Source organism: Notothenia coriiceps, unplaced genomic scaffold, assembly GCF_000735185.1.
Source record: "Notothenia coriiceps isolate Sejong01 unplaced genomic scaffold, NC01 NC01_scaffold00010914, whole genome shotgun sequence".
NCBI lineage: Eukaryota > Metazoa > Chordata > Actinopteri > Perciformes > Nototheniidae > Notothenia > Notothenia coriiceps.
The window spans coordinates 1-21,371 of NW_011343615.1; the positions used below are offsets into that span (position 1 = coordinate 1).

The 21,371-nt window shown below is 38.4% G+C and overlaps 2 protein-coding genes across 3 annotated transcripts; both read left to right on the forward strand.

The window, feature by feature from the left end:
- The first annotated feature begins 5,281 nt into the window (after positions 1-5,281).
- rpl7 (ribosomal protein L7) lies at positions 5,282-10,565 on the forward strand. Of its 2 annotated transcripts, XM_010772058.1 has the most exons (8): positions 5,289-5,363; positions 5,846-5,945; positions 7,160-7,326; positions 7,832-7,969; positions 8,642-8,751; positions 9,402-9,617; positions 10,065-10,089; positions 10,515-10,565. In XM_010772058.1, the coding sequence occupies exons 1-6, from the start codon at positions 5,350-5,352 to the stop codon at positions 9,608-9,610; spliced, it is 738 nt and encodes a 245-aa protein (XP_010770360.1). In that variant the 5' UTR covers positions 5,289-5,349; the 3' UTR covers positions 9,611-9,617; positions 10,065-10,089; positions 10,515-10,565. The 2 variants fall into 2 exon arrangements, with proteins under 2 accessions (XP_010770361.1, XP_010770360.1); XM_010772059.1 differs by lacking the exon at positions 10,065-10,089 and having other exon boundaries at positions 5,282-5,363.
- Positions 10,566-11,429: 864 nt separating this feature from the next.
- Positions 11,430-18,972, forward strand: cunh8orf89 (chromosome unknown C8orf89 homolog). The gene is made up of 7 exons (XM_010772057.1): positions 11,430-11,770; positions 12,304-12,349; positions 13,145-13,209; positions 14,635-14,752; positions 16,074-16,181; positions 16,266-16,321; positions 17,766-18,972. Exons 1-7 carry the CDS (start codon positions 11,575-11,577, stop codon positions 17,903-17,905), a joined length of 729 nt encoding a protein of 242 aa, XP_010770359.1. The 5' UTR covers positions 11,430-11,574; the 3' UTR covers positions 17,906-18,972.
- The last annotated feature ends 2,399 nt before the right edge of the window (positions 18,973-21,371 follow it).

Genomic DNA, 21,371 nt, shown 5'->3' on the forward strand with positions numbered 1-21,371 from the left:
AAAGCACAACTAACGAACACAGACCCTCATCTTGCCCTGCTCATCCTGAGAAACACACCTGTAACAGGCATGCAATACTCACCCGCACAAATGCTCAAGGGGAGAGTGCTCAGGAACACCTTACTGAGCTCCACCGTGGTGCTTCAGCCTGCTGTGCCTAAGGATGTTCACTCGACTCTCGAGAATCTACAGAGGAGGCAGCAGCAGTATTTCGACAGAGTAACGAGGCCGCTTCCTGAGCTGCAACCAGGAAGCACTGTTCACATGGAAACTGAACAGGGTTGGCGCCGCTTTGGTCACTGCACAGAGAGGTGAGCCACGTTCCTATGATGTTGTCACATCTTCAGGTCAGCACTACAGGCGCAACAGGAGACATCTGAGGAAAACACCACACGACGCCCAAATGGACCCAGAACCTGACTTACCTGAAGACAATCAACTATGCACGCCAGATGCAGACACATCAGAGACTGTTGAATGTGAAATGTCATCACCACAGAGCACAAGAAGAACCAGATGTGGCCGACTTATTCAACCACCTGAGAGATACAAAGATTTCCTAATTAGCTCAGGCTAAAGGTTGTGCTAAGACAGAGTTAATACGTTAAAATCCTTACTCTATTTGCTAAAAAAAAGAAAAAAAAAAGAGAAGAGTAAGGTGTGTTGTTTATATACAGGATTCATGTTTATATGAGGATGTTGGAGTGATATACACTGATTCTAAGTTCACATGTTAATGTTCATACAAAATATAATTTCATATATTCGTATGTTAACAAGTGAGCAATGTTAATATTGAGACCGTTATAGAATGTTTACTACAGCAAATGTTATATGCAACTTTCATTGTAAGAAAGGAGGATGTAGTATATAGTGCCGCGCACATATACCATCAGGACGTTACTGATGGGGTGCGGCTGCGGAGTGATACTGTGTGTATGCAAGCCCGCATCTTTGGACGCATCTATGTATCATGGCTGTAGACCTGTTAAGTAATAAAGATACCTCATACAAAGGTCTACGGATAGTTTATTACTCTCCATGACCTGCGGTCAACTATATAGCATAAAGGACTATTACAGCCGTGGCATGTGCCTTGGCATTTGCAGGCAGTGTACTTACGGCATCTGCCACAGATGCCACAACTTGCCGAGGCATCTGTGGCTTCCGGCATCTGCAACAGAGACACTACTCTGTGGCATATTAAAATAATTCCTTTCTGTCATTGACTTTACCAAAGTCTTTAGTGGAAAAAACTAGATAAAAATAAACTAAAGTTAAAATCTTGTTTTCCATGCCCCAAGAGCAATAAAAACACTGAGGCTTTCATAATTCACGCATGAAAGGGTTAAGAAAGACAAATATATGTTTCTATTGCGGTTTATGATAGTGTATTCTTACTTATTCTGTATTATATATTGTTTATTCTTTAGATACTCTGTAGATAAATATCTGTACTAATAATGTGTATATTATTTCCTGTTTCTTTATTATTATTATTATTTAATGTTTCCTATCCCTTGTAAAAACTCTTCTGTAATGCAAAGATTTCCACATTTTAAATAAATAAAGTAAATAGAACGTATCATATCAAAATCTGTTTATGTTAATTAGCAACACAATGTTTTTATATTTGCATGCATGACATATAACCTTTTTACTGCCTTATATTTGAACTCCTCATTCTCTGTTTGATACAATTCAACTTTATTCTAGAACAGAATACAAATGAATTGGAAGAATAAACTAAACGTTATCATAATGTCTGCGTGGTACTCACGTAGGTTTAATTTATACAAATTGATACCTTGGCAATGTAAATGGTGGCCAGATTTGTGCTTTTCCTGTCATGATGGATAATTTAAAGGTAACCTTGATTTTAAGTTCTGCATATTTTTTGATCCATATGATTTGACATATAAGTATTCAGATGCGTCACATATAGGGTATGACACATTATAATACAAATAGCATGAGGTAACTGATAATTTTAAAGTAAAAAAAGTGTGCAGCGGGAGAGTAGTATGATAAAAGTCAAGGTAAGTGTATACTTAATTAATTAAGAGATAAATATTAGACGTTTATGGTCCTTTAATGACTTATTTGCAGTCAACTGACATTCAAACGGAGTGAAAAGTCATTGTTTTCTGACAGACTTGACCTTTTAAACTCTTCAGGTTGCATAGGAAAAGTTGAGTAAGTCAATGCCATGCTTTTCTCTTAACCTTTTATCCTAACTCAGTGTCAAAAATAAAATTCCAATAATGACAATAAACCACGACAACGTGAAACCTTCATTGACCCTTTAACAGCCAGCGCCAGCATTCGGTAGTGCACATTTTGTGTCTTGATATGTGGTTGAAAAATAATGAAAAAAGTGTAACTCCATCTGATACAAATTAAGTACATATGCCTAGATTTAAAATAACACATTTATACATGTGTACAATCAAATATAACTGTCCTTTGCCTCATTTATAAAGTATACATCTTAACATCTCCATTGCAGTGGCAACTGCAATCAGTTACAGCTGCCCTAAGTCTGTAGCCAAGTCTAATAACACCAGTGTCACGTTGCTGTGTCAATACAGATATTTATTTGTTAATTATTTGTCTTAACTAGTAATAATACACCTGGTTTATCGTAGCAAGCAGTGGAAACTCCCCTCAAGAAGTGACAATTGCCAAGGGCTTGCGTTGCAACCCTATGTTTGCAACCCTCACTCGCCAATATGTCTTTTTTATTACAATATATGTTTAGTAGCCTACTATCATAAATATAGTACGTTTGTTTATTTTAGCAAGCCAAGTACTCAAAGTAAAATTGAATAGAAATGATAATTTATAATCTTTTTGAAAAATAGAGATCGCACATCATCAATCCTGTGTACAGATCAGTTCGATAAAGTCATGCCTAAACAGCGACATTTTACACGATAAATACGGGTTTAAATAGCAACATTTGCCACGGAAGGCGAGTGGCAGCTACCGTAAACCTTCTCTTACTCTGGCATCTTGTGGCAACTCCCGTTCAGCAGCGGCAGATGCCTCGGCAAGTAGTGACATCTGTGGCAGATGCCGGAAGTACTTGCCACTGCCTGCAGATGCCACGAAATACGCTTGCTTTATCTCAGTAAAGGTCCCATGACATGGCCATTTCTACTGATCATAATTCCATGGTTGAGGTCTACTAAAATAGATTAACATTGTTCAATGTTCCAAACTCACATCGATTTCTCAAACAGCATCTAGTATGTGTATTCACTGAATTTCACTCTCTGTCCTAAACGCCTTGTTGGAGCTCCTTTCTTTTTCATAGTCTTATATTTCAACAGTTTTACGACAAACTGAGACTTTTTTTACATGGAAATTATTTTTTAAGATTGACAAACATCATATGTGTAATTTGTGGCACAATTCAAACGGGATCGAAAGATACGTTTTCTGTCTCCATTGACTTCAATATATACTTTTTCCGAGATAAGTTCCCATGGAGGTCCCCGGAAGGGGAGGGACTTCGCCTCTCTATGGGTCCATTTGGGTCGTTGATACGTCACTTAGTACCAGGAAGAAAAAGAGAAATCTCCAACGAGGCGTTCTGGGGCATGGACAGGCCTTTTCTGTGTTAGAGTTTTACTCGCTACAGGGTGTACTTTGAGGGTTTGTGACCTTGCAGACCGTTTACATGCAGAAAAACCTTCATGTGTTATGAAGGTTTTTCTGCATGTAAACAACGGGATGGGTAATGACCAGAAAAGCATGACATGGGACTTTTAAAGGGGACCTATCATGCAAAATGCACTTTTTATCTTGTATACATCAATATGTGTCCCCGGTGTGTCGGGGAACTCACGCAGCATCAGAAAAATAAAACCCTCTCTCTTTTCCTCCGTACCCAAATCTCTGAAAACGGGGCTACAGCGGAGGTGATCCAGATTTGCTGCGGTTTGACGTTTATACCCAAAATCAGCACTTTTGAAACAGGAAGTGAAATAGAGGGATATGAGGCATGGCTAGAATGGGTGATCTGTTTGGTATTTTGAGCAAAACACTTCATAGACATGTTTTATATATATTTCATATCTGATACCTATTGCCTAAAAGTAGCATTATAGGTGCACTTTAAAGAGAAATAAAAAGGGTAACAACATTTAAAAAATAGACATCTTTCTTGTTTTTTTTACTAGACTATATTTTTTGTTGAATAAATATTATTTAAATGTATAATTTATAAACTAAACTAAGGAGAGCTTTCCGTTTCCTTATCTGTTACAACTAATATTACCTTTAGCCTCAAGAATGGTCATATTATTGTTGCCAGAAGTAGATGATGTAAACAAATAAATAAAATGCATGCAATATGTAATGTTTCAATATAGCTGTATTAGTCATAAATGTATGTATTTGTATATAATTGCTGTTCATTTTTATGTTATCATATTTGCACCTTATTGTATCTTTTAAATATATTTAACCCGTGTTATGACTAAAGCACTCACTTGGGGCATCTGGAGAGGTACAAATAAAGCTAATTTTACATTACATGTCACTTGTTAGACGCTTTTATCCAAAGCGACTTACATACTCAATACTGTGGGCAATCCCCACAGGAGCAATTTGGGGTGAAGTGTCTTGCCCAGGGACACAACGACATGCTGACTGCAGTGGGGTTTGAACCTGTGACCCCCTGATCCGAACAATAACGCACAACCCACTGCGCCACACGCCTCCCTATTAGTACTACGCAAATTAAACAAATATGAGACCATACATTTTGGGAACGGTTAACAGAACACTTTGTCAACTTGGTCCCATATGTTTTATCAAAAGATTAAAAAAGACGTGAAGCTAACCTTGTAGCTTCTTTTTTTTAATTTAATATACACGATCTTGCAGGAAACACTTACACAACAAATAAAATAATGCATTTCGAAATATTGAATTAAATATATAAACGAACAGTTATAATTTGTTTACCAGGCGTAAAATATAACAAGAGGAGCAAGTGCTTGAAAATAAAAAACGGTAATAAATTAAAAAAATGGACTTGTCTTTCTTGTTATTTTACTAGAATATGTTTGTTTGAGCCATGAGAAATATATTTTTTATGTATAAACTAAACTAAGGAGAGCTTTCCGTTTTTCTATCTGCTAAGATGTATATCACCTTTAACTATAAGAATGGTCATATTAATTATTTAAGAAATAGATTAGTTTAAAGTATTTATAAATAAAAAATGGTGTGCGATATAAATATATTAGTGAGGCAGGTGGAAGGACAGCCCGCCGGGTCCTCAATCCTTTAACGCTGACATGCGCAGAAGATTTTTCCTCTTTCTCGGTGGACGCAATGGCGGACTCAGAGTGAGTGTCTTCCGCCGTCTTACAATCTACCCGAATCCTGTCTTTAAATAACCATCGTTATACATTTTACACATTATATTGTTTGTTTATTTAGCATACAACGTACTCCGTGTATTATTGCTTGGGATTGTTGGTTTTATACGTTTTAAAAAGGACTTCTTTGAGTCTTGTGTTTAGCGGTAGTAATCCAACATGGCTGGACGTGAAGACTCAAGAAGTAGCTCGTTTTTGTGCTAAAATGGACAACAAATTAAATATTTAACTGCTGGAATGAGTTGTAGACTTGAACTCTCTTGTAATGTTTTCATTACACATCGGCTAGTTTTCAGGGAGCCGGTAAATACTGACCGGTTAGCATGCTAGCAGCTAGTAGTTGTGCATACACGCTGTTACTTCATAGTAGTTCAGCTTTGTTAGAGACTACCTGATTTTTGTCAATATGTTTCGAGCTTTGTTCTTACGCGTTGCATCTCCTTTAACAGCAAACAAGTTCAGGCGGTCCCTGAGAGCCTTTTGAAAAGGCGAAAGGCCTTTGCAACCATGAAGGCCATTCGCATCAAGAAGATGCTTTCTGAGAAGAAGGTAAGATGTATGCTGGTGTATAACTGTGTGTTTGTCTGTTAAAAGCGCTAATGTTAGTATTGAATTAGTCTGTAACAGTAATTGTAATGTATCCAGGGGCGAGTAGAACAATTCTCCTCATGGTTTTAGCTCTTACTATTAAGTGTTCAGTATTTTTAATAGGGCACACGTGTCTGCTCATCTGCTGGTGAAACGTTTGTATAAAACCCCTTTTGGTTATATACATCTAGCTTTAAAATATTAAGGTTACGTTACGTATACTTGCAACCTTCTTTAATGTACTCGCACTAAAACAATCTCTACCGATTTGTTTACAAGTCTAATAAGTACAAACAATCCTATCATGCAACAGTACATACCCAGATTCAATGGGTCGGTTTTTAAAGTTCCCACCTTAACTGTTAGCATAGCATTCCTCCTCCACGCCTTCAAAGCGTTCACATCTTGTGTGTGTACTGTTGAAATAGCTATGAGAGCATTGAATAAGTCTGTAAAAGTACTTATATTGAGGAGTGTACATATAGGAGTTTTCAGGGGCAAGTAGACAAATTATCCTTACGGTTTTAGCTCCTATAAGTGTTCATTATGGAAATATGGCACATGTTTCCATCTACCTTGAAGTCAAAGAAGCTCCACCAGGTGAACATCTGCTAAAAGATGTAGGTCAACACCTTAGATTGAAAATGACCCAGCATACAAAACATTAAGGCTGTGATTGACTAGATGCTCCTGTGTATTTCCTTTTCAATGCACTTACAAACTAGTACATACTTAGATTTAATGGGTCGTTTTAAAGTTCCCCCCTATACTTACTGCATTGTTATCATAGCCTTCCTCCTTCAAACACCTTTGTGTTGAAGGCCTGAATTAATTGACCTGCTGTGATGCTAGAAGTTTACTGATGTAACTGGGAAGTATTTCTGAGGAGTCACTTATTTAAGTTACAAGTATGCTTTCTCTGAGGTGTCAAGTGTTGCTTCTACGACAGCTGAATCCCTGCTTTTGAAGTTGCTGTTAGATTAAGGAATAGTGCTACATGTGGTTAATGATGCACAATTTTTTCCCCGTCTTATCGACCATGGTGAGAAAAACTGACAACTAAGCCAGTTTATCTGAAACCACATGCACTGATCTAATAATCATCACTGTGTATATGTTGACGTGTAGCTGAACAGTGCACTAAAAGAGCATGTTATTACCTAATGTGTTCTCAGGCCCGCAAAGTGACCAGGACTTTGATCTACAAGAGGGCCGAGAAGTACCACAAGGAGTACAAGACGATGTACAGACGTGAGGTGCGTCTGGGCCGCACTGCTCGCAAAGTGGGAAACTTCTACGTGCCAGCGGAGCCCAAACTCGCCTTCGTCATGAGGATCAGAGGGTGAGTAGTGTCCGTCGTGTGAAATTATCAGTAGCATTTACATGGATTACTAGGTTTCCTACAAGACATGAAGTTCAAGCTGTTGCCAGAATATTGGCATTTCCCAACCAGGTGTTAATTAAGGATTGAGAAGGCTAATTCAAAAGTAACTTTGGTACAAAATACACCAACTGAAGCTGCTATAGGGTACAGCAAACGCTAAGACTTCCTATAATCAGTTATTATAGCCTCTGGATAAACGTTTGAGCCTCTGTCATGAGACGGCACAAGTAAATATTTAGGTGGTAATGTTCTGAAGGCCTTTTCATTCTCTAAATGTAGTAATCCATGTAAGTGTACTGTCTGCTGTGTTTAGTGATGACCACTCTTTCCCCGACTTATCGACTATGCTGATAAAGCTTTGTATATTAAGCCAGTTTGTCTGAAACCACAAATCTCAAAAACGAGAGAGCTGCATCTTCACGCTAAGCTATAAGCTAATCATTATCCTCATTCCCCCCCCCAGTATCAACGGTGTCGCCCCCAAGGTCCGCAAGGTTCTGCAGCTGATGCGTCTTCGCCAGATCTTCAACGGCGTCTTCGTCAGGCTGAACAAAGCCTCCATCAACATGCTGAGGATCGCCGAGCCCTACATCGCCTGGGGGTAAGAGAACTTCATGGAAAAGTGTCCCAATATGAACTCTGCGATAGTGGATTTATATCTGGAATGTGGTTAATGATGCTCAACTTTTTTCCCCATCTTATCGACTATGGTGATTACTTACTGAAACTAAGCCAGTTTGTCTGAAACCACATTCCAAGATAGTAATATGTACTAGATTTGGGTTACTGTAATATGATGGCTGGCTGTTTTAAAACGTGTTGGGTGAGAAATAGACAAAAGCTATTATTGGCCGATTAGCGGCAACCGTCTTTGTGCTTTTGTGTAACCTCCAGACTTTGTTCGCTGTAGATTTAAACAGCTGTATCCAAACCATGACATATTCTGATGAAACACTAGACTGCAGTTGTTCTGGTGTGCTGCTATTTTAGAGTTCATTCAGATTCCTGTGTAAAGGTGTTGCACTACCACGTGGCTGATCAGAGACACTATTGTGTACTTTGATATGGGAAAGATAATAAGCCAAACTATCTTTGCAGTTTCTCATTGGCTGCTTTTAGTCAGAGGTGCTTCTGCACTTGTTTTCCATGGTGTGAATGCAAAAACTATCAAAGAGATTGTCTACACTCTCATCTCTCCCTGTTGTCTACAACACTGTTCAGATTTGACCAGAGTTCATTTAATAACCATTGTATGACCCGTTGTTCCCCTCAGATACCCCAACCTGAAGTCTGTGCGTGAGCTCATCTACAAACGTGGTCATGGCAGGATGAGGAAACAGCGCATCGCCCTCACCGACAACGCTCTGGTGGAGAAGGCTCTCGGTATGCAAAACGTATTATTATATTAATTGGGAACAAGTTGTGCTTCTCTGAGCCTTTTTTATATATTACGTGTTGAACAAGGTAGTGTTATTCTGCAGAAACAGTGTCACTACTTTATCAAATGCCTTCTAACTCGAGGTCTTCTGCTACATGTGGTTAATGATGTACAATTTTTTCCCCGTCTTATCGACCATGGTGAGAAAAACTGAGACTAAGCCAGTTTGTCTGAAACCACATGTCAGTCGAACAGTGATTTTTAATAATGTTTTATTATAATATATAACCTCTAGAATATATTTTCGTTGGTTGCAGACCTTTTACACATCTTCAAGAAACGTGTACTAATTGTAACTTTAAAAGCTAAACTGTATGTTGAGCTTTAAATGAGACGTTGAACTTGGAAAATTACTTGGTAGAGATGCTAGGAAACGAAACTCCAGTTTTTAACTATTCTGACCAGTAAAGTTTTCTGAGATATACCATTTTGCACTTGTCTCAATTAAACATTTGACACATCAACTATTTCCTACACTGATTTCTCAACACCAGTGTGTGATTCCTTTTTCCTTTACTGATATATGACATGTTTTTATAAAGCGGTAGCAACAGTTGTATGGTTTCCTAAACACCGTATCTTTTTTGCTCTCCAGGCAAATACGGCATCATCTGTGTGGAGGATCTCATCCACGAGATTTACACAGTTGGCAAGAACTTCAAGCCCGCCAACAACTTCCTGTGGCCCTTCAAACTGTCGTCTCCCCGCGGCGGCATGAACAAGAAGACCACTCACTTTGTGGAGGGAGGAGACGCTGGCAACAGGGAGGACCAGATCAACAGAATGATCCGGAGGATGAACTAGACTCATGGTGAGTGGCAGCGACTCTAAAGATCTGCAGAGGGCACATGGCTTATAGGTGTGGTTAATGATGCACAATCTTTTTTCCCCATCTTATCGACTGTGGTGAAAACCAGTTGTATTTAAGCCAATATGTCTGAAACCACATCTAAGCCATCCGTGTTAGAATCCTCTGCTAAATGTCCTTTAGTCTGCAGGGAAGAAGTAATGAGGGCAGAAATAGATCAATTAAATATTTTAAGTTTTGTTAATGTGACATCGCTTTAGATTGAGTTTAGCATTGCTTGTCTTTATTGGAAAAAAGCAGCCTTTGATAAAATGATACCAGTGTGAAAAATGAATTTAGAAGAAGCATAGATTTAATATTGAAGATACTTTACCATATCTGTACGAGTGTTTTGCATCTGGTAAGAAATGACTTGGTCCCGTCAATAACAGTTTCTCTTGTCTGTTTCAGATCCGGAGGATGAACTAGACTCATGGTGAGTGGCAGCGACTTTTAAGTCTAAAGATCTGCAGAGGACACATGGCTTATAGGTGTGGTTAATGATGCACAATCTTTTTTCCCCATCTTATCGACTGTGGTGAAAACCAGTTGTATTTAAGCCAATATGTCTGAAACCACACCTAAGCCATCTGTGTTAGAATCCTCTGCTACATGTGCTTTAGTCTGCTGAAATAGATCCAAATAGGCATTATATATTTAAGTTGTTAATGTGACATCGCTTTGGATTGAGTTTAGCATTGCTTGTCTTTATTGGAAATAGCAGCCTTTGACAAAATGATACCAGTGTGAAAAACGAGTTGAATAGATTTAATATTGAAGATACTTCATCTCATCTGTACGAGTGCTTTGCATCTGGTAAGAAATCACATCAATAACAGTTTCTCCCTTTGTCTGTTTCAGGTTTGCAAAGGACTCAAAATGTACAATAAAAAATCTTGGAGAAAAAAAAAAGTCTTGTTTCTGTCGTTAATATCTGATGTGCACTTTGATTCAGAAATGTGTGTGATCTATATTTTGGTTAAAAGCAAGGTATCTTTTTCCACAACACTTTGTTCATATAGTTGGTTTTAGCAGTGATTTTGGATTCAGTTGTCACCAATTTTGACATAAAATGACAAAAGGTCAGTGAGAAATTGAGCACTTCACTGTAAACCAATAAGACTGTCTGGGGAAACTAAGGACCCTTATTGAAAACGTTAGTACTGAAGACTCACTGGAAAGTTATCCTTGTATGGTTAGATACATATACATTTTTAGATTTTAAATTGTTTTTTTAGTACTTTAACATCCCATAACCTTACAATAGTTAACAAATATAAGATTATCCTCCAGTATTGAGGGAAGGCCTACTTTTTAAAAGTGCATTTGCCAATTACTAAAGGGTGAAGTACTCACAGTAAATATATTCTGGTTTTTTTATGATAACGAAGTAAAAGTTATACTTTTTAGATTCCATTTTCTGCTACTATTGATGAGTTTACTTGGTTCAGAATACTTTATCCCAGGGGAAATCAATTGTGACATGTTTCAACCATCTAATGAAATAAAGGATAAATAAGAATGTGTATAAACATATGGTAGGAAAGCAATTCAAATATAAATAAACAAAGAGATTTAATGAAGATATGTGTATAACATGAACTGTATACGAAAATGAGAGAAATAAACGTTAATACATTAACTTTAACATTTTAACCGTTCATTTAAAAATTGATCAATGAAAACCGTTAATTATGAGAAACGGTTATCTATTTAAGAAGCAAATAAATTAAATCCGTTAATATATGATGAGTAACGGTCTTCCTGCAGCCTGTTGTCATGGTGACGCAGTGACTCGGTTACAGCTAGCATCGCAGCTCGGGATGCCAAGCCCCAGCTAACGGTCCTTTTTATGAATTTTAAAAATGCCCCCCAGCAGGTGCGTGTGTGTGTTCATCCATAACCCGTGATAATACAGGTGATGCGAGGCCGCTGCAGCATGATGACCTTCCAGGTAAACGCGTCGCTACTACCCACCGCTAATAAGGCTCTGACATCGGACCGGGGTTCGAGCTGCAGCCACCCCGGCCTTGAGGCTCCATGTCCGGCATACAGGAGCTCCGGGAGGGGGGTAGAAAACATCCGGACGAAACTGCCTCTCATCCAGCCTCTGAGCAGTGAGTAATGCTGTGTTTCTGTACATGACGTTAGCTTAATGTGGGACATCAGGGCGGGTAATGTTACCGTAGTACATTCACTCAAGTACTACACTTAATTCGAGTATTCCTACACTCTGGTACTTCTACTTTTACTCAAGTACAAGATCTGAGTACTTCTACTTTTACTGAAGTACAAGATCTGAGTACTTACTTCTACTTTTTTCTCAAGTACAAGATCTGAGTATTGCAGTATCACTGCACCACATCTGTTTTACATATTTACTTATCAGATTACGGTTATTAATACAAAATATAAATCAACAACCATTATTATAGGTTAAGTTACCCGGTAGTGTATAAAGCAATTCAAATCAAACCCACTTAACCAGTGCAACATTGAAGTAATGAACACATACTGTATATACTTTTCAATGCAGGACTTTTACTTGTAATTGAGTATTTATACCCTGTAGTTCTGCTACTTTTTCTTAAGTAAATATCTGAGTACTTCTTCCACTTTGTGATATATTAACCTGTACTCCTGGTTGCAGGGTCCCGGGACTGGAACACCTGGAGTGGGGGCTTCATGGTCGGAGGGTGAGTTTCTAACCTTGTTTCCTGAGGTCAAAGCTAACATTAGCATTGATTGAGAGTAGTTACACTTAAAGGGTTTGTTTTAGCAAAGATATACACAGGAAATATCCTGCAGTTCAATGTATTATCTTTGCTAAAACATGCCTTGTTTAATATACTTGTCCTTTGGACAAAATTTTTCTAACCTTGTTTCCTGAGGTAAAACCTAACTTAAGCATTGATTTGCAACCCTGTTACTAAGTAGAGTAATTACACTTTCAGGGTAACTCAACACACCTCTTTATATTGGATTTTAATCCATCCTCTATTTAATGTTAATATTTCTATTGAAAATCCAGTGTTTTTTTTTTATCAATGGCTTCCTAATACCTAATATCTTTAAATCCCTTTCACAAATGAATGCTAGTCTGTAAACAGCAGACACACCGTTTCTTTGTCCCTTAAAGTTGTATTTGGTCTTTTTATTACATTTGAAATACTTGTTTTAAAAAACTACTGTAACTTGTAAGGCTACCTTTTGTCTGTTATGGTTTTCTCTTCTTTGTGTAGTCCTTCTGCATCTCTGTATCGTCATTGTGTGCATTTCATTTAGCCGTTAAGTCTATATCTGTCTCTTAGTGGTCATTCTGAGTCTCTTTCTCGTTGGTCTCCTTTAAACACAAGCTTGGAGGCCCTGCACCCTTTATTGTGATACACTTGATAACAGACACATATTGCGAACTGTGTGTGTAATTATTCTGGATGGTATTTACACTTCTCCATGTGTGCTGATATTTATTATTTCTCTTCCTCCTCTAGGTCCCCTCACTCAGCTCGGGAGGACAATGACATCACCGGGAGACACTTCCTGTTCGAAAAACAATGTAAGATTTTCAGAATAAGACGAGTCATTATAACAGAGTTTAGGATGTTTAATTACACAGTGAGAGTTTGAGGCGTTTTCCTGAACAGCCAGTAGGTGGAGTTGTTATCATATAAATAATGTGTCGTCAGTGACGGCCAGTGGTACTTTTATACTGAGCAGCAGTATTAATGAAAGCTAGATACATATTAGCCAAATCAGAAAAACCTTTATTGGTCAAACAGCGGTGACATTAACAGCGTTACAGCAAAGGGACAGATAGAAAGAGTAGACACATTTATAAAGAGGACATCTTAATAAAACTCAAATCCAAAGTAAACAAACTGTTTCTGTCTTATCATGCCATTGTGTATTTTGGTTTATTTGTTTCATTGCTATTACTGGAATGGTCTTTTTATGTTATCATTATTGTTTTGTCATCCTGCATTTGTACTCTGTATTTTCTCCTGTTATTGTGTTATGTGTGGGACAAACCAATAAATAAAGTGTTAAAAAAAGAAAAAGCCAGTTATAACATTTAAAAAAAAAGAAGTTGTATTTAGACAATTATTGCACACTTTTACACGCTGTCTTGTTGTATATTGGTAGTCTACATACCGTTTACTCCCTTTATGCTTCAACATATCCTTTTGTCTTCATACTCGATGTGAGTTCTGACCAGAGATGGCAAAAGTACACACATCCTTTACTCAAGTAGAAGTACAGATACTCGTGTTTAAAAATACTCTGGTGAAAGTAGAAGTACTAACTAAACTTCTTTACTCAAGTGAAAGTAAAGAACTTTGAAATGTACTTCAGTAAAAAGTACCCATAACTAGCAGCTGTTTTAAAGAGTACCTGACCTCCCTTTATATTAATAGAACAATAATGTCATTGTTAGCTAATGAATGTTTCCATGCTGAACAACGGCAACATGACAACGTTTTCATTGGTCCCTCTTCTTTAGAGAAGACCAGGAAATGATGGATACACGGATCGTGTTCAAATCAATAGGCACGCAATGACTCTAAATAATAATGATCACTGATCAATAATGATGTAAGAAGTAGAAAGTACAGGTATTTGTGTTCAACATGTAAGAAGTAGAAAGTACAGGTATTTGTGTTCAACATGTAAGAAGTAGAAAGTACAGGTATTTGTGTTCAACATGTAAGAAGTAGAAAGTACAGGTATTTGTGTTCAACATGTAAGAAGTAGAAAGTACAGGTATTTGTGTTCAACATGTAAGAAGTAGAAAGTACAGGTATTTGTGTTCAACATGTAAGAAGTAGAAAGTACAGGTATTTGGGTTCAAAAGTCGTCAGAAAAATAAGTAGTGGAGTAAAGTACTGATACCAGAAAAATGTACTTAAGTACAGTAACGCAGTATCTGTACTCCACTAATTCCCACCTGTGGTTCTGACTATCTGAATGTATTTCTCTTCAGGTGTTCAGCCGGAGAAGACCCGCACGGTGGTCCCCCCGCTGCAGAGACGGTCCCTGCATCCCTTCAGCCTCTCCAAGGAGCTCTCCCACAGCCGGGGGGGGCGGCCCTTCACCCTGGGGTAACCTCTGCAAGATTCACACTATAGTTCTGCAGACAGCTGCACACATTGCAGTAATTACACCGAGTCGTTGTCTCATAAATGACAGGAATATGTACCGAGGGAAAGAGCAGACCTATTCATGTTTCGACAAGCATAATTTGTCTGTCACAATCTGAAGATCTCTAGCTTTAATGTTTAATATTCTGTTAACACGGCACGCTGGATTATAGCTAAGTCATGATGAGATCGTTATCATTTATTACTATCAGTCCTCTGTTGTTGTGGGAACAGTTTAGTTTGATGTCACGCTGCCTTCACGTTAACATAAAGAGAGAGAGAGAGAACATACACCTTGTCTTTTCACATGAAAGGAGTGGGTCGATCTAATATTCACATCTGTCTACATATTAACACAAGTCATTGGGGTTCAATCTTTGTTGCATAATCTTTCTATACCTCAGTCTTACAAGTCCATCAGTGCTACACAAGAAAAAACAACACCAAAAACACTAGTGTGTTCTTGTTATTATTATATTATGTGCATGTTTTAAGGTATTTTTATAGTTTTATTTTTGTTCTACATTTTTATTGTGCTAATAATTATTTGATTTATTTCATAATATATTACTTGTTTCCTCTATTCTAAATGTACGCTTCTTGATTTTTACAATATTTGCTGTTATGTTTTCACTATGTTTACATCATTCCAGGTACAATTTATAGTCACTTTATATATTATATATTAAAAGTTTTAGCTTGTATTGTCAAAATGAAACTTATACTGTCTGTTGTGTGATTGCACCATCGGGAATGCTTGGAATTTCGCTGTCGTGACAATTAAAGGAATCTAATCTAATCTAAATTCGCCATAACATCAAAGTAAATCCCTAGTATTTGAACATTAAAGGTAGGGTAGGTTAGAATGGAGAAACCAGCTTGAGTGCGCTAGAATTGGAAAGTACGCAGTCGAAAAAAATCTGCCCCTTCCTCACAGAGCCCCTCCTCCAACACACACGGACGTGTATATGACCAATGAGGGCACAAGATAAGTTTGTGCACAGATGGAAGGCTGACAGGCAGGTAGGCCATCCAGTTACTTTAGCCGGGCCGGCTCAGATGATTGGTCGTGCTTTTTACAGCGCCACGGCTTCCACAGATGACATGTTGTTATGGATTTATTGTCAAAGCACTTAATATATTCATTGCTATCGGGATGTTAAGAGCATTCCATGGAATATAACAAAAAGTGTTTCTGAAGTGAATTACCTACCCCACCTTTAAGATAGGAAATGAATGTATCTGTTAACACATTAAATAACGTCCTCTCCTCGTTCCTCAGCTACGCTCCGAGGTACGACCTGACCTCCTCTCCAGCTCTCGTCCTCCCCTCCTCTCTGATCCTCAGTGGCAGGAACTCCTTCTCTGTGGAGAGCTGCAAACTCAGCAGGTCATTCTGCCTTTTTAACTCCATCAGATAGAAACTAATCGATGTTTCTCTCTCACTCAAGCCTCCTCTGCTCTCCCTCTGCAGGCCCAAGGTGAACTATCCAACCCACAGCCTGCTGCACAGCAAAGACAATCAGAAGAGTGAGTTCTATATGTTCAGGTGTTTATTATGTTGAGTAATTGGCAGCAACATGGTAGTTTTACCGATGTTCTTCTTGAAACAATACTCATGGATCCCACAACTCGTTAGCCTCCCCTCCATGGTCCCTTGTTGTTTGTGGTTCATGATATTTTCCATGGGGTTTTGGGGTTGTGTAGAATTCTTGTGAATGTGATATCTCCCGAACACCTTAAAGGGGACCTATCATGCAAAATGCTCTTTTTTGATGATACATAAAGATGTGTCCCTGGTGTGTCGGGGAACTCACGCAGCGTCAGAAAATAAAACCCTCTCTCTTTTCCTCCGTACCCAAGTCTCTAAAAACGGGGCTACAACGGAGCTGATCCAGATTTGCGTCCGATATGACGTAACATCGGAAATGTAGGCTGGCTTTACACCCACGGGCCTATCAGAAAGTTGCTATCAGAAACAATGCCCGACTGTTTTGGACGTAATATGGTCGGTGTTTACATTAGCATCGCTAACACTCAGAGCTAACCTGTACTGGAGAGCATGTGTGTGAAGAACCTCTAAGGGAGGGGNNNGGGGGGGGGGGGGGGCAGTCCATGTAAACATTTATAAAAAAAACACATACTTTTAAAATACTTAAAATGGTCAAGACTCAATACATTTCTGGTAACAATTGCTTTTTCNTAGAATTCTTGTGAATGTGATATCTCCCGAACACCTTAAAGGGGACCTATCATGCAAAATGCTCTTTTTTGATGATACATAAAGATGTGTCCCTGGTGTGTCGGGGAACTCACGCAGCGTCAGAAAATAAAACCCTCTCTCTTTTCCTCCGTACCCAAGTCTCTAAAAATGGGGCTACAACGGAGCTGATCCAGATTTGCGTCCGATATGACGTAACATCGGAAATGTAGGCTGGCTTTACACCCACGGGCCTATCAGAAACGTTGCTATCAGAAACAATGCCCGACTGCTTTGGACGTAATATGGTCTTTGTTTACATTAGCATCGCTAACACTCAGAGCTAACCTGTACTGGAGAGCATGTGTGTGAAGAACCTCTAAGGGAGGGGGGGGGGGGGGGCAGTCCATGTAAACATTTATAAAAAAAACACATACTTTTAAAATACTTAAAATGGTCAAGACTCAATACATTTCTGGTAACAATTGCTTTTTCAATCCACTAGATGGTGCTGAGCTTTTTCTTGTTTTCATGAAAAACAAAGATGTAATAAATATATCGTATTGCAATATTTAGCATATCGTAGAATCGCAATACTATCATACCGTGGCTTAAGTATCGTGATAGTATCGTATCCTGGCTCAAGCATCGTGATAGCATCACATTGTGGCTTATCGTGCGGAGCCTGGTGATTCCCACCCTAACATGTTATATAGCAGATTGTTTTGTAATAATTTGTTGAATTATAGATCCTAATTATTCTTCTCCTCTCAGGTCCTTCATACCCCGACCCGGTGCTCGGAGCCTCTCGCTCGTTCTTCCACAGGATCTCAGAGCTGTCGTCCCTCGAAGGAGAGACGGTGAGGCAAGAGAAGCTGAAGAAGATGAGGAAACCTAAGAAACCTCCGTCCTGACAATCACTCTCTGCCGAGTCACGCTGGTCCACGATCAAAACCCTCGAGTCTGTGCCAACGACGTCTGATCAAAATAAAACTCTCCGGACGCCGTGCTCCTTCCAGCGGCTCGTCGTGACCGCCTCTGTGTCCTCACTGGTGTTCGTGTTCTGCCTCACATGGCTGGTCGTGACATTTTGGGGGTCATGACCTTCAGATGATGTGTAACCGGTGTCTCTGCGTTGTGTTATATTCATGTATGAGACCCGAGGCGATCTCCGTTTATTCACTGGCAATATACAACAAATCAGTCGTTACTCAAAGTTATTCGACTCTCATGGAACATTTACAAAAAGGCGACGAAGAACGTACCTGACAATATCCAACAAAATCAGTCGTTATTCAGTTGTTTCTTTCCTGACTCTTCTCTCGTGGAACATTCACAGAAAATGCATTGGAAAACGTACCTGACAATATACATCAGAATCAGAATCCATGTGTTGGTCCCACAGACGGTACATTCACGTTGTTACAGCAGAAAAAGAGCAAAAGACAGCTTAATGTTAAGTAGAAGCATGCATACAAAAGTTACAATATAACAAATCAGTCGTTATTCAATTGTTTCTTTCCTCACACCGACTCTTCTCTCGTGGAACAATTAGAAAAAGGCAAGAGGAAAACGTGAAGGACACAATATGAAAGAGTAATTATCTCCTGAGTACAGTGACTCCATTTTGGAGGTTCCGCAGAATTTGTGTGATTGTACTAAATGATTTATACATAATTATTTAACACTAAACACCACTGCATATTTACAACTATTACATGTGTACTGTAGTAAACCGCAGCATTAGCTAAACAACAAGTGCTGAGGTGTTTTGTAGTTTCCCTCTCAACATCTGCATGAAAAGGTATTTATTAACGACGGCTAATGTCACATTTCTCACTGTATCATCAATATGTTGTGGATCTCGTTACAACAGTGTTTTAAACATCAAGTGAAATATCTATGTACATATTTTATAGTTTAGCAAAACCTTTATTGTGCCTTGTTAAACGTCTTCCTTAAATTAAATACATTTATTTTTGTTATTGGTACTTGTTTTCCCTTTTATGGTTCAGTGTTTCTGTCCCGTCCTTTTGGCACAAACATATCGACCAGCGCTAAATGCCTAAAAGATTGCAGTGAAACATAATCTGAATTCCTTATCTACAAAACAGAAACTGTGCCCTCAGATTGCAGAATGTGGTGCTTTCCCACATTATTCATTGTCTTTCTGCCGTGTGGAAGCTGGCTGTCTCTGAAGATCTTGTTCATTGTGTGGCACAAAGACAGCAGTCATATATCCTCTTTGTCTAGAGAGAAATGAGGACTTATTATTTGTAGCAGCTGGAGGCATCGTTTGTGCTGGTTAAAGACGTGTGATAAGTTAATTGGGACATGTAGCTTGAAGTTCAAAGAAAAATACACGGTACAGTGTGTAGAAACCAGGCGTAGCATAGTATGTCGTTAATAATGACAGAAAAGTCATAATATAGCATGTCGAGAAAATGGTATTTTACGTTGAAATAAGGCACGGTATAGTGTAGTGTGTAGAAACCAGGCATAGCATAGTATGTATTGTAAGTAAAAATGTTTTCATACAACTTGATAGCAAAGTATATATTTTGTAATAACCCCAAGGACACACTGTACTATTATAATAAGGAAAAGAGGCCAAAAAGGAGCCAAGATGGCCACTTACCTGTCATTTGTAGGATGATGGGTTCCTGCAGTTTGCAATTTAAAATGGTTTGCATGCAAGTTTCTACGACTTCCAGGAGAACTCTAAGTTGAGACACTAGTGCCATGTTTAAATATGCAAATGAGGCGTTATCTAATGCTCACTTTTGGAGAATGTAAGAGAAGAGATGAACACTTAACTGTCATTTGTAGGATGATGGGGTCCTGCAGTTTGCAGCTGAGACCAGAGGGCCGGGGGCCTGATGATCTCAAACACACTCAAGAGAAAGATCAAAGTTTTAGTTTCATTATCTTTTTCCATTTGATTAACCACAGGGGGTAAAACTGACATCAAGGAGTTTGGCCAATGTGTCACACTGAGACTCAGATGTGTTTGATGTGTATCCTCAGAGTTCCCAAATGTTTGGCTTATTTGTTCTCCTCCCTTCCTTGTGAAAAGTCATGGTTTATTATGTTGAGCACATTTTTATTAACCAGTTAGGCATGCCAAAAATATAGAAAAGGTTGTGTAAAAGTCAAGTAAGTAAATTAAATAGAATAGCATATTGAACATCCAGGTGAACAGGAAGTGCATATTGTGTTGAACGTTCTAGAAAAACAATAGTGTTGAAAATCTATTTATTTTGTTAAAAACTGGTTATCGAAAACACCAGAACATTCATCATTGCATAGTATTTTTAAAAGGCCGAAACATTCAGAGCAACATCATAGAATAGCGTGTATTCATTGTGATAAAAGCTATTTAAAGTGCATTTTTGGAGATATCACACCACTCTTGAGACTCGATAATATTACAACGTTTTCTTTTTGCAGATTTAATGCCACTGATTCAGAATCTGGGATATTTTTCTTTATCAAAAAGCAGCACAATAGTCATTCTGATCAATGTTCCATGACACTGTGCCTTTATTAAATGTAATCATTATCAAAAACAAAAGTAAAGTGGTCAAATGTTGGGCTTGTTGGTGTCTGTCCTGCCTCTCTGTGCATGGTGAGGTGTGCATTTCACACACACACACACACACACACACACACACACACACACACACACACACACACACACACACACACACACACACACACACACACACACACACACACACACACACACACAGAGCCTCTCCTTGCAGAGTTTTGACCGTCCCTTTCAAGTGTAGTGAAACAAAATGACCCGCAACAAACAGTCAACAATGAGGCCTTTAATAAGAGCGGTGCTGAGAGGTTTATCTTTCACTGGAGGACTCTTTTCCAGCTCAGAAACAGAACAGAAGTACAGGCAAGAAAAGCTGGGTAACACTTTATATTAACGTACACAAATCCACCATCAACTAGCTGTTAATTAACATGCATATTAGCAGTATATTGGCTTTATTAGTCATTATAAAACACTTATTAATGCCTTATTCTACATGACCATATTCTACTAGCAGTAAGTACTAAAACATTAGTTAAGAGTTTTTAATAACCCTCTAATTGGTGCTTATTTATTGCAAGTTAGGAAGTTGTTGTACATGAGTGGGTCTTAATATGCTCAATATGCAGTAGCAGCACCACAAAAATAGTAATTCTCCCATAATAACACTTAACAAATATGATCAATTGTTATGTAACAAGACATGCAAGTATAATTAATTGTATTTCTCATGTAGAATAAGGCATTAATAAGTGTTTTATAATGACTAATAAAGAGCCAATATACTGCTAGTTGATGGTGAATTGGTGTAAATTAAAGGGGACCTATCA

Excerpts from the sequence above, each read along its gene's own strand:
- cunh8orf89 (XM_010772057.1), top strand. The coding sequence starts at position 11,575 with ATGCGAGGCCGCTGCAGCATGATGACCTTCCAGGTAAACGCGTCGCTA. Across the intron at positions 13,210-14,634 it reads CTTCCTGTTCGAAAAACAAT|GTGTTCAGCCGGAGAAGACC; the intron begins GTAAGATTTTCA and ends ATTTCTCTTCAG. Across the intron at positions 16,182-16,265 it reads GAGAGCTGCAAACTCAGCAG|GCCCAAGGTGAACTATCCAA; the intron begins GTCATTCTGCCT and ends CTCCCTCTGCAG.
- rpl7 (XM_010772059.1), top strand. Across the intron at positions 7,327-7,831 it reads TTCGTCATGAGGATCAGAGG|TATCAACGGTGTCGCCCCCA; the intron begins GTGAGTAGTGTC and ends TCCCCCCCCCAG. Across the intron at positions 7,970-8,641 it reads GAGCCCTACATCGCCTGGGG|ATACCCCAACCTGAAGTCTG; the intron begins GTAAGAGAACTT and ends TGTTCCCCTCAG.